Source organism: Chiloscyllium plagiosum, chromosome 16 (genome assembly GCF_004010195.1).
Source record: "Chiloscyllium plagiosum isolate BGI_BamShark_2017 chromosome 16, ASM401019v2, whole genome shotgun sequence".
Lineage (NCBI taxonomy): Eukaryota > Metazoa > Chordata > Chondrichthyes > Orectolobiformes > Hemiscylliidae > Chiloscyllium > Chiloscyllium plagiosum.
In genome coordinates this window covers 62,201,741-62,215,193 of record NC_057725.1, presented here as the reverse complement: position 1 = coordinate 62,215,193, position 13,453 = coordinate 62,201,741, and the positions used below count along the sequence as shown (strand labels likewise).

Here is a 13,453-nt window from a genome sequence, read left to right as displayed (position 1 = left end):
CATATGAGCCAATGGGCTGAGAAGTGGCAGATAGAGTTGAATTTAGATAAATTTGAGGTGCTGCATTTAGGATGTTGTGAAACTTGAAAGGGTTCAGAAAAGAGTTACAAGGATGTTGCCAGGTTTGGAGGATTTGAGCTATAGGGAGAGGTTGAATAGGCTCGAGCTGTTTTCCCTAGAGCGTTGGAGGCAGAGGGGGTGCTGTTTTCCCTAGAGCGTTGGAGGCAGAGGGGGTGACCTGATGGAGGTTTATAAAATCATGAGGAGCATGGATAGGATAAATAGACAAAGTCCTTTTCCTGGGGTAGGGGAGTCCAGAACTAGAGGGCATAGGTTTAGGGTGAGGGGGAAAGATATAAAAGGGACCTACGGGGCAACTTCTTCATGCAGAGGGTAGTGTGTGTGTGGAATCGGCTGCCAGATGTGGTGGGGGTTATTTTAACATTTAAATTCTGGATGGGTATATGAATAGGAAGGCTTTGGAGGGATATGGGCCAGTGTTGGCAGGTGGGACTAGATTGGGTTGGGATATCTGGTCAGCATGGAAGAATTGGACTGAAGAGTCTGTTTCCGTGCTGTACATCTCTATGACTCTAAGTGGGGAAATAGCTGGTCAATATTAATATACTGATGAAGATCAGATCAAACATTGCTGGTACCTTTAAAACTATATCCTCAGCATGAGGATCTGTAGGCGAGAAAATGAAAGAAATCCTTGAAAGTAAGAGCAAGGAACGAAGGAATAAGACACAGAGGTAACCAGTGAAATATTAACTTTACTCATAGTTTTTTATAACTGGAAAAAAATTACACAGGTTCTTCTCATTTATATAATGTGGTATTAAGAAAAGTAAATGTACTCCATTAAAAAAAATAGGGGACATACAACAAAATAAGGAAAGAACGATGGCTGAAAAGGTACATTATACAAAGATGAAGAACTACAGGACAGAAAAAATCTTTAACTAAAATTTAGCCAAAAAGATAATCTCTTCACGTTTGCAAAAGCACATCTGCAGAATAGACTGCTAATTGGCACAGTAATTGTCGGTACATTTGAAACAAGCAATATAGTTAAATATAATGTAGCAAGAGAAGTACAAACAATGGGAGAAGGGAGGGAGGCAAAGGTCACACTTATCTCAATTGTCACTGAAATTACAGAATTAGATCTAAGCCAATTAAATGTTTTTTTTCCACCCAATACTCAATAACTTCATACTTGCTGCACGTTCAGAATCTGGTAAAACAAATTATAAAATCTACCATAAAATAGTGGAGAGGTGCAGACATCCTAACCCTATTCATTCTGCATTGATGTTCCCAAATGCACTCATTCCACCATGGCAAAATAGTCCCTCAATGCTTCAATTCTGTGATCAAAGATTAACAGTACAATATAGTTATTGCTTAAATCCCAACCGAGGCTGAATTAAACAGTGTATCCTGTTCAGCTCTGCAAAGCTCAGGTGAACATGAATTACATGGAGCTACACACATCAATATATTCCAGTGAAATCCAAGTCTGGACAATATAATTACTTATACAATTCTAATTAATTTCTATAAAATATAAATTACATACAAGTTACATGCTTTGTCTCTGATATGTTAAGGAATCTTTCAATTAAAGGAATGAGGGCTTCAAAAAATAAGAGATTTTGACATTCCTTTAAACTACAAAAGTGCAAGTCTTTTACTAACATTATTCTTTGTACTTGGAGGTTTTTAGGCAAGCAATATGAGACATGAGTGAATATATATAATGAAAATTTTAATACACAGGACAAATAACACTTTACGAAACATTGATACGGTATCTTTAATCAAATGGCAATAAGTGTGGAGAGGAAAATTATGGAAATCATAGATTCAATGTGCTTGAAATGAAATCACAGACATGGTGAAAACTTATTGCAATGTCCCATATAACAAAACAGGGTAATAGAACAATTTTTCAGGTCCAAACATGATGCTTTTAGACATTTCCAATGCTTGTAACTCCTCTGATGCAGTTAGCAAACATGCTATTTGTTTGCGACAGCTGAAAGCTGATCCCGGATTCGACCGAGTCCATCCAACATTGTATCCAGTTTTTCTTTACTTAATTCAAGACAGACAGTAGATATGATGGGTCCACCTTGGCAGGCACTGACATCATCCTGAACCTGCAAGAAGCACAGTGCAGTTAGAAAAGACAATCTTGGCTTTGCTGATAAATGGCAGTGACATCTTGAGTCATTACATTTTATTTGCAGCTTTATTTTAGTTGCACATAGCACAAGCACATTTAAATTTAATAAGGGGATTGCTCTAGAGTTGTGATGAATCCCAATAAGTAGGTAACTAGCTTTCCAAGAGACTGCACACTTACATAACATGGTCAACTTGTTGATTTATTTGGACAAATTTATTGCTTCCTCTATCCACGATCAGTTTATGGATTATTCTCAAAGCTGAGAAGTGGGTAACCAAGGAATTATGTCAGTTTAAATTAGAATTCTATCTCTGAGAGAGGAAGGGTTTGCTCCACTAATACTCTGTCTGTTGGATGCAAATAGCAAGATGCTTCTTCCAGTGGGATTCAGAGATGGTTATTTATTGTTGACCGAACCTGATCAAATGACAGTGACCTTTCCCTACACCAGGCTACATCCAAGTAATTTCATGGGCTCACAGCAATTTAACTTTTATTGGACAACTCTGTGTTGGTGCATGTAAGTTCTGAGGCAAACAGATACAATCTGTCTTATTTAGAGAGCTGCAACTATCCTGTATGACTATCAGCAAGTGCAGCTTTGAATTTCAACATATCTAAAAAATAACAATCTGTGTGTGTCTAATGCAGAACAAGAAAAATTAATAAACACAACTTCCTGATAATCAGTAATTATTTTCTATAAGATTACAACTGATGGCTCAAAGCTATTAATCCTGCATTAATGTCACCACTCATCAAGAATGAGAAACACACTTTCACCCAAGTAAAATATCACATCCCCATAACAAATCAAACCATTAACATGAATTCTACTTTACATTATGAAGTGCACCCACATATTAGCAGACCATTTTTTGCACGTTCTGCATTTTTATAGGAATTTGATCCATTTTTTAAAACAATATTTACGGGTTTAATGGAGGAATATTTTACATATCATTCATGCCCCTTAATATTTTACACCAGAAAATATTGAAGGCAAAAGGCTGCTCTATGAGATCAAAACAATCTAATCTGACTGCAAACCGTAATTAATCAGTCTGATTTTGCTATCTCCAAAGTATCCACTTCACTGAAAGCTAAAAGTCATCCTCAGCAAATTGCTGTCCTATCCTATTATGCTACATAGGCGAGGAATGATTGACCACATGATTACATGTCAACACTGTCACCAGTATTGTAGGGAGAGATCAAATTTGCCCAGTTAAAATTGCGCAATGTCTCTGGGGGATGAGTGTGATTGTTACGGGTCAACCAGCCCAATCCTATTTCAAGTTGCTTTTGGGAAAAAAAAATCTAAAAAAAGATTTCTCTGCCTTTTCTAAATATCACAGTCATGAATCACACAGTAATACCTTCATCTGGAGCAGGCACGTAGGCACTGCCATTCTGTTGATGTTATCAGAGGAAGTTTTGATATCTACTCTCCAATCCATGTCAATGAGTTGAGGTAAGGAAACTAGGAGAAGAGAAAGAAGCAACAGTCCAAAACGGTTAAGAACCAACATTCTTAAGATAATGATAACCAATGGGGAAGAAATACACATCTTACAAATCTCATCACTTGACAATGGATACATCTCAGAATACACACTGACAGAATGTAGACTGAAGCAGGAAGGTAAACAAAGTTCCACTTACTTTGGTTTGTCAGTGCTTCATTCCGCCAGGCAGCTCTGAAACAAACATTTAAAATTAACTTTTAAGAGAACAGACACCATGTCACCCCACCAAATTACCACAACATCTGAGACAGCATAATTTCAGATTGTGGGAGAAGGAAAAACCACTTTGCCTACAGACCACTTACTTACAGAAACTATAGTTGTCTTCAGCCAAAGAGGACCAGAAAGCCACTGCTACGTCAACTTGGCCACACTCAAGAACAGACCGTAAAAGAGACGTTACCCTAAGCCCTTGCTGACTGAAAGAACATGTTACCTAGATGACCTGCCAATGAGATTCATTGCCTCACAATGGCATTGAAGCTCCTGAAGCCCAAAGGGCGCTCCCTGTCTCCCCAGGAACCCAGACATCACAATGACCATGCAGACAAATGGCACAAGGGTACTTGATACGAATGCTCACTGCCCTATGAAATTATAGCAGCCAGGATGCTGAATATTAGCACCTATTTCTGTAGATTAACTAACCTCTTGTTTCCATTGTTAACTGACTGATACTGCTGGACGAGCAGCATTGTTTCCATCAAATGTGATTGAAACTGTATTGCCTTGTAATTAACATTGATCACTTGTAACCCTATAAGAACTCACTGTAGCTGGAGCTAGTGAAAGAGGGGCTGAGACTCATGTGTACAGACTGCCCTTTCTGTATATAAGCAGTCAATTCCTCTTCCCACAACATCGTGAAATAAACCAGTGTGTGTGTCAATTTCACAAGATCAGTGTACAGGGCTTTATTTATAGCTAGACAATTCTCCGACACAGCAAAAGGTGGAATTATGCATTATCTTAATTCAGATTTTTTTTCAGGTTGGTAGTCTTGCACTTCCTGCATGCAGACACATCAATTCTTGTGATCCCACAGAATGTGTAGAGATTCTGTCCCAGTTCTCTCAAATGCTTACTAGGGGTGAAGCATCCAATTTCACACATAAATGCAGTTTCCCAAAGAAACAAAACTCCTGTAGTACAGTTCTAATTTGATATTGAGGCACAGAAGGAGATATTATGATAGATGGCCAAAACCCTCCAAGAGGTGCTTTTTAAAGGAGGTAAAGGTAGGAAAGTGCAGCGGATGTGGTAAATGATGTGTGTGGAAGTGCACCCGATGTGGCCTCCTATACATTGGGGAGACAGGCTGCCTACTTGCGGAATGTTTCAGAGAACACCTCTGGGACACCCGCACCAACCAACCCAACCGCCCCAACACTTTAACTCCCCCTCCCACTCCGCCAAGGACATGCAGGTCCTTGGCCTCCTCCATCGCCAGACCATGGCAACACGACGTCTGGAGGAAGAGCGCCTCATCTTCCGCTTAGGAACCCTCTAACCACAAGGGATGAATGCAGATTTCTCCTCCTTCTTCATTTCCCCTTCCCCAACCTTTTCTCAGTCCTAACCCTCGGACTCAGCACCGCCTTCTTGACCTGCAATCTTCTTCCCGACCTCTCCGCCCCAACCCCTCTCCGGCCTATCACCCTCACCTTAACCTCCTTCCACCTATCGCATTCCCAACGCTTCTCCCCCAAGTCTCTCCTCCCTAACTTTTATCTTAGCTCCCCCAAGTCTCTCCTCCCTAACTTTTATCTTAGCCTGCTTCGTACACCCTCCTCATTCCTGAAGAAGGGCTTATGCCTGAAACGTCGATTCTCCTGCTCCTTTGATGCTGCCTGACCTGCTGCGCTTTTCCAGCAACACATTTTTCAGCTCTGCTCTCCAGCATCTGCAGTCCTCACTTTCTCCAAAGGTAGGAAAATGGAAAGGTTTAGAGAGGGAATCCCAGATTTTAGGTCCTAGGTATGGCAGTTATGGTAGACATATGAAAATCAGGGACGGAAAAGAGGTCAAAGTTGGTGAAATGCAGACATTCTCATGATAGAAGGAAATTAGAGATGGGCAGATATGGATCAATTTGAAACTAACAAGAAATTTAAAATATCTGACTGGGAGCCAATTGAGATCAGCTGGCACACGGTGATGGATAATTTGATTTAATGCAAGTTAGGTTTATGTGGAACTGTTTTAGATAAGCTCAAACTTAAAGAAGGTGCAACGTGAAAGACCAGTCAGTGGAGCATTTGAATATTCAAGTTTAGAGATAGCAAATAAAGATAGTATTTCCCATGAATCTACATAAATGGAAGTGTCAGTTGGCTGGACAGAAGTATCAAGAGTCACAAATTATATTGCCAGTTTGAAGACCTGGTATCTTAATAATGCTTATTTGAAAACAATGAACTGTCTGGTCTCAATAAATGAACTTCTATTTTAACTTCACAGCTCATTATTGAAACAGAGTCTGAATTGTCTATAGATATTTATCAGGGATCACAGTTCTATATTCAACCCAGTCAATATTTGAACACATGCATTTGCTGTATTTGTAACCATTTAGCTCAGTTGCAGGTTCTGACAAGAGGTTTTTTTTTACTAATTTCAAAAGCCTAATATTTTAAATTACATTGTACTCAAATAAGAATACAAAACCCAAGTAAGTTAGGTCTGATCAGTATTGGATCAACCATCCATTTTAATGGTGGACACTTTCAAGTAAACAGAGTGGTGAGGCTAAGTGTAGCAGGGCAGACAGCAACACTGAGTGAAAAATGAGCGGGCAGTGAAAGCACTTACCTGTTGTCAACAATTATTTTAGTTAACAGATTTTTCAGGTTTTGATGGAAGCTATCAGGAAATAGTGGAATAATCTCTTCAGCTGAAGTCAGCCCTTGAAATACAACTTGCCTTGTGAAGCCATGGAGGGAGTAGATCAACTGTAGGGAGAAAATGATTTGGAACAGAAATGAGATACATTTGTTTTGGGAAAGAATTTTTTTCTCCCTCTACAGAGGACAAGTTGTGCATGAAGGAACAACAGTCCCAAACCACTGCAAGATAGGAACCTGGTCATCAGACTGAGATTGTGTATAGGGTACGATCTGGCAGGGAAAGAGTTTTGTTCTGAGTTTTGTGAAACAAGAGGTTCAGCTGAGCATGACTCAGATCAGATAAGAACTTACAGTTAACAATGGGGTGCTGGAGGCAAGGGCAATAGGTTAACAAGGTGGAAACGCATTCATTATGCACAGCTATTTAACACAATAAGGTAGCATTCAGTATAGGAGATCAGTTTAACAAATTGAAAGTATTCATTATGTGAAGCCAGTTAATCATTGTGTAACAGCAAATGGCTTAATCTTTACTATTGATATTCACTGATTGTAACAGTCACCCAATTAATATGTATGTTGCCTTTTCTGGATGCTCCTCCTTGTAAAATGACTATACAGTTCATTGAGAAATTGCTGTTCCAGAGAAAACTGTGAACTCATGTCCCTGTGCATGTGGGCGATCGTTCTCTCTCCCTCCAAGGCCCGGAATAAAGATGAAGGATGTAAAACTACACTGTGTCTATGAGTGTTTTGATTTGACTGAGGGCGGGGGGGGGGGGGGGAATCCAAATGAACAGTTACGATCAGCAGGATCCAAACAAATACTTATGATCGGACAGTGTCAGTGGCCACCTGGAACATCACTGCCTTGAGACAGATGGGCCAAGATTTTAAACCTTGGTCCCCCTCGATATTCCTGTGTGCTGGAGACGGTCCCCTCGCTCAATCACTCTCTGTTCTATGGATTCCTTGAATGGTAATTAGTTAAGTCCAGAGACACAGTTTTATAAGCACGCTGGCAGGCAGAGACTTGAGTCCTCTGCTCTGCATTGGGGGAGGGGGATGTGATTGAGGTTTGAGTCCTCTGCGTGGTACTGGATTTAGATTTGATTGAGACTCGAGTCTTCTGTGCAATACTTGGGTTAGAATCCCGGGGGGGGGGGGGTTCAAGTCCTCCGCACTGTGCTGAGGTTCGAGCTTTCTGTGTTTAAGTGAGCTTTGAGTTCGCTGTGTTTGAGCTTTAAGCTCTATGTTTAAGCAAGGTTTGAGTTTTCTGCGTTTAACTGGGGTTTGAATTTTCCGTGTTTAATTGGGGTTTCAGTTTTCTGCATTTAAGTGGTATTCAGGTTCTCTGTGTTTAATATGAGTTCTCTGTTTCAGTACGATTTGAGTTAGACCATAAGACATAGGAGTGGAAGAAAGGCCATTCGGCCCATCGAGTCCACTCCGCCATTCAATCATGGCTGATGGGCATTTCAACTCCACTTACCCGCATTCTCCCCGTAGCCCTTAATTAAAAAACTGGAGCACCCGGAGGAAACCCACGCAGACATGGGGAGAATGTGCAAGCTCCATACTGACAGTTGTCTGAAGCTGGAATTGAACCCAGATCACTGGTGCTGTGAGGCAGCAGTGCTAACCATTGAGCCACCGTGCCACCTGTGTTTAAGTGGGATTTGAGTTTACTGTGTTTCAGTGCGATATGAGTTCTCTGTGTTTAAGTGGGATTTGAGTTATAGAGTCATAGAGATGTACAGCATGGAAACAGACCCTTCGGTCCAACCTGTCCATGCCGACCAGATATCCCAACCCAATCCAGTCCCACCTGCCAGCACCCGGCCCATATCCTTCCAAACCCTTCCTATTCATATACCCATCCAAATGCCTCTTAAATATTGCAATTGTACCAGCCTCCACCACTTCCTCTGGCAGCTCATTCCATGTTCTCTGTGTTTAAGTGGGATTTGAGTTCTCTGTGCTTCAGTGCGATTTGAATTCTCTGTGTTTAAGTGGGATTTGAGTTCTATGTTTAAGTGGGATTCAAGCCCCTCGTGGGGAGTAAAGTGAGAAAGGGGTTAAAGTCCCCAATGGTGAAATTTGAAGCTCTGAGAGTCTTTGTTCTGGGGGAAGAGAGTGGTCATGTGGTCCGCTGCAAGGGCTTTCTCTTTTTATAAGTGTAATTTCAGTGAGAGGATGAAAAAAAAACAAGAAAACGCTGAAATTAAGGTTGTTCTAATACTTGGGTTGAAAAGGGTAAGTTTCAATGTAAATTGTGCCATGCTGAGTGTTTGATGTTTAAACAATTTTGATTTATTAAAATACTGGATCAAAAAATCCCAATAAATAACTGTTTCGCCTTGTTTGAATCAGGATCTCAATTCAATGCGTTTTGTGGGCTGTGTAGTGGGGCAGATTTTGTTTTTATATTGAAATTGTACAACATTATGACCTTTCTAAAGTAAAATAAATCGATTGAGGATCTTGAGCTCCTGATGTATTTGAAATTCTACAATGCCTGTTTAAAAAAAAAAGTTGGGTCATGGGTCATGCTTTAGCCAGATGAGAGCATTGTAGTAAAATAACTCTGTTGCTGTGTTTTTAACGCAGAGCATTCATAAAAAGAAGACTGCATTTTGAGTTTGACGTTTTAATAGGATATTAAAGACTATCAGAACTTGAGGCTGAGCTGCTTAAATTCTTTTAATTATTGTTCAGACTTCATTGGTCCCCTTCATAATGCAAATTCAAAAAATGTTGATCTCTACCAAAGTTGCCACTGTAATTCCAACTGTTTTATTTGGGAAGTTTCATTTGGAGAACATATTTTAAAATATTCAGCATTTGTTTCCCATGAATATTTGAGATTTAAATCTGAACTGAAACTACCTCTTCAATTTCTAAAGCAAACATTTTGTTGTTTTCTTGCTGTTCTAAACTTTTGAAATACTTATCCTGACAGCTTTCACATTAGCCAAGTATCAATTTGTTAAAAGAAAATAATTTTTTACTAACCTGAATAGGGTCCCCTGAGGGTTTGATTTTAGGACCAGTGATTGTTGTTTATAAATGACTCAATTGTTTAAGCAGTACAATTTAGAAGTTTATGGATTGTATAAAACTTGATAATGTCAAAAATAGTGAACAAAGTAACAGACTTCAAGAATTCAAAGGAGGTTAAAATAAGCAGCCACAAATTAGTGTAGTTAAATGTGTGACTATTTTCATACTGATAACCACCTTGGCAAGGAAAGAATGAGAGAGAAAATGCAGACATACTTTCAGCAGCTAACATCGTCTCTAGAGTTTCTCCATATTCAGGTAAAGCATGTCTTTGGACCACTGCCCACCCCTCCACAACCTGACCCAACGGATTCAATCAGCTCCCAGTCATGAGCATGAAAAGTGAAGCAGCTAACAAAGGGAAAGAGGAGATCTGTATGCTTTTTGTCAGTGGCCTTCCTACGGACATTAAACCACGTGAACTTTACCTTCTCTTTCGATCATTTAAGAGTTATGAAAGTTCACTGATCAAGCTAACATCACAACAGCCAGTTGGCTTTGTTACATTTAACAGTAGAGAGCGGGAGCAGAAGCAGCAAATAATGCTGCATCCACCTAGCCTGCAGCTGCAGCACACTCAGATGCACTGGTATCCTCCATCTGAAGCACTTCCAGAAGGCTGGAAGTCTCGTCAGTTTTGTTAAGTATTAACTGCCTTTACCTAAGAAATCAGATTTCTCCGAGGAGTAATGCAAGAACAGACTGAATTTTGTTTTCAGATTGGAGTTTACTAAAGGAGATTTGGGAGAACTGGCTCATTTCCATTCGACTTGGAGGGTATGGAGCAGTCACTAAGGACTGAGGATTTAAGACCTTTACTGGTGAATTTCTTTTCCACAAGAGAGGATTCTTCAAACTCTAATTACTGTAATGGACTAGTAATTTTGTTGTTTTAATCATTGTATGCTGTGTGTCAATAACTTGCTTAAATATTGGCTGTTAGAGTCTTATGAAAGCTGGTAATGCCATTGGTTATCATAAAATGATAAAAAGGAATGAGAATGTGTATTGGGTATGAGCAGAAAGGGAAAGAGTTAAGTTTTGAGTTTTGTTAAACATGAGGCTCAGCTGAGCATGACTCAGATCAGATAAAAACTTACAGTTAACAATGGGGTGCTGGAAGTAAGGATAATGGGTTAACAAGGTAGAAAAGCAGTCATTACGTAGAGCCATTTAACAAGATGAAGTAGCAATCAGTATGTAACATCAATTAACAAGTTGAAAAGTATTCATTATGTGAAGTCAATTATTCATTGTGTAACAGCAGATGGCTTAATCTTTACTATTGACACTCACTGATTGTAACTGTCACCCAATTAATATGAATGTTGCCTTATGGATGTTCTTCCCTGTAAAATGACTATATAGTTCATTGAGAAACTGCTGTTTCAGAGAAGACTGTGAACTGACGTCTCTGTGCACATGGGCAATCGTTCTCTCTCCTTCCAGGACCCAGAATAAAGATGTAGGTGGTTAAACCATACTATGTCTCTGAGCGTTTGCTTCGACTGAGGGGGGGTAACGGGCTGACAAGATGGGAGGCAATCAAGATGTTGGTTTACATGATACAGGTTTGGCCCTGCACTGCGATAATCAACTGAGCTCTCTACCATTTTGTCTGGAGATTGAAAATAGACCTGTTCTACAGGAACATAATATATGAGGGTGTGTGTAACCATGTAACCAACATCCCGATGGCCATGTTTATGTCCAACTGCATCAAGGTAAAACATTGTGCCAAGGTTCTCTGGATGTGAAGGGGGAATCTGGCGATGTTGCTGCAGCACACTCCAACCAGTTGGAAAATGCCATACAAACTGGTTTGTGTAGAAAAACACCTTTGACCACAAGTCCATCAGACAGTGGTCTGCATCAAGTGTCTTTGAGGCCTTACAGAAAATGAAGTTGATGCATTGTTACGTGGTTCATCAACCAAGGTTTTATAGAGCTGCAGCAAATCCTCATGGCCCTTAAATTCAATCCCCCTGTTAATGAAAGCCAAAACACCATATGCCATCTCAATAACCCTATCAACCTGGGTGGCAGCTTTGAGCGATCTATGTACATGAACCTCCAGATCCCAACATTCCTCCACACTGCCAAGAATCCTGTCTTTAAGCTTGTATTCAGCATTCAAATTTGACCTTCCACAGTGAATCACTTCGCATTTATACAGGTTGAACTCCATCTGCTATTTCTCAGCCTAGCTCTGCATCCTGTCAATGACTTGTTAGAGCCTGCATTAGACTCGACACTATCTACAACATCACCGACCTGTGTGTCATCGGCAAACCTACTAAGCAACCCTTCCACTCCTTCATTCAATTCATTCATCAAAACTACAAAGAGCAGAGGCCCAAGACAGGTCCCTGCGGGACACCACTGGTCACCAACCTCCAGGCAGAATATCTTCCATCCACTACCACTTGTCGTCGTTTTTCAGCTGGCCAATTGTGCATCCAGACAGCCAAATTTCTCTGTATCCCACACTTCCTAACTTTCTGAATGAGCCTACCATAGGGAACATTATCAAATGCCTTACTGAAACCTATATACACCACATCCACTGCTCAACCTTCTTCAACTTGTCTTGTCACATCCTCAAAGAACTTAATAAGGCTTGTGAAGCATGACCTGCCCCTCACAAAGCCATGATGACTTCTTTAATCAAACTGTTTTTCCAAATAATCATAAATTATTTGAGTGGGAGCAGCGTCGAAGTAAAAGCGAACCCGGGAGACTACAGCAAAGGTAAGACAGTTTGTTTTAAAATTGCTTACCTGTAGCGGGCAGCGGTGTGTTTTTTTACACTCTCTCCACAGAAAGAGCGGGAGCAGCAGAGGAAGTGACGGCAAGCAGAGGGGCAGCCGGGAAGGAAAAGTGAGTATATAAGTCAGGAAAGCGGCTAAACCCGAGATTCTACACCTGTAGTATCTCCCACCCACCCTCCTCCTCTAACCTTCTTAACTACTCTGCTTTTTCTTTTAAGGTAAGGATTTTTATTTCCTTACCAGGGACTAGTTAAAAATTTACTTAGTTTTTTTTGTGTGTGTGTACATCAAGTCCTTATTTAGGGTAAAAAAAACTATAGCAGAGAGGTATCAGAAGGTATTCTAACTCATACTTGTACAAAGTAAGTAATTAACTAACTAAGCAGAGATGGCTGGGCAGGTGATGTGCTGTTGCTGTATGATGTGGGAGCTGGCTGATCCCATTGTGAACGGCAGTGACCACATCTGCAGCAAGTGTTGGTTGCTGGAAGAACTCCGGATCAGAGTTGATGATCTGGAATCTGAGCTTCAAACACTGCGGCACATCCGGGAGGGGGAGAGTTACCTGGATGCTTTGTTTCAGGAGGCAGTCACACCTGGGAGATTAAGTAATTCACATCCAGTTAGTGATCGGGGACATCAGAATGTGACTGTAAGTGAGGCAGGTAGGGGGAACCGGAGTTCAGGAGTGCAGGAGCCTCAGCCCTTGACCTTGTCCAACAGCTACGAGATTCTTGCTCCCTGTTCGGATGAGGAAAAAGGCTCTGGACAGGATGAGCCAACTGACCAAGGCACCATGGTCCAGAAGGCCATCCAAGAGGGGGGAGCTAATAGACAAGTAGTGGTTATAGGAGATTCTATAATTAGGGGGACAGATAGTATCCTTTGCAAGCCGGATCGAGAGTCTCGCATGGTGTGTTGCCTGCCCGGTGCCAGGGTGCGAGACATCTCCGACCGGCTTGAAAGGATATTGGAGCGGGAGGGGGAGGATCCAGTTGTTGTGGTCCACGTTGGTACCAACAACATAGGCAAGACTAAGGTGGAGGA

The 13,453-nt window shown here is 40.9% G+C and overlaps 1 protein-coding gene across 1 annotated transcript in view; it reads right to left on the bottom strand.

Annotated features, from left to right (window-relative positions):
* Positions 1 to 756: 756 nt before the first annotated feature.
* Positions 757 to 13,453, bottom strand: part of commd9 (COMM domain containing 9) — a 32,620-nt gene continuing 19,923 nt past the window's right edge. Inside the window, exons 3-6 of the mRNA XM_043706261.1 lie at positions 6,538 to 6,677; positions 3,863 to 3,897; positions 3,577 to 3,680; positions 757 to 2,168 (exon numbers count right to left, since the gene is read on the bottom strand). Of these exons, the coding sequence (XP_043562196.1) occupies positions 2,028 to 2,168; positions 3,577 to 3,680; positions 3,863 to 3,897; positions 6,538 to 6,677 (420 nt within the window). The 3' untranslated portion in view covers positions 757 to 2,027. The remainder of the gene's footprint in view (positions 2,169 to 3,576; positions 3,681 to 3,862; positions 3,898 to 6,537; positions 6,678 to 13,453) is intronic.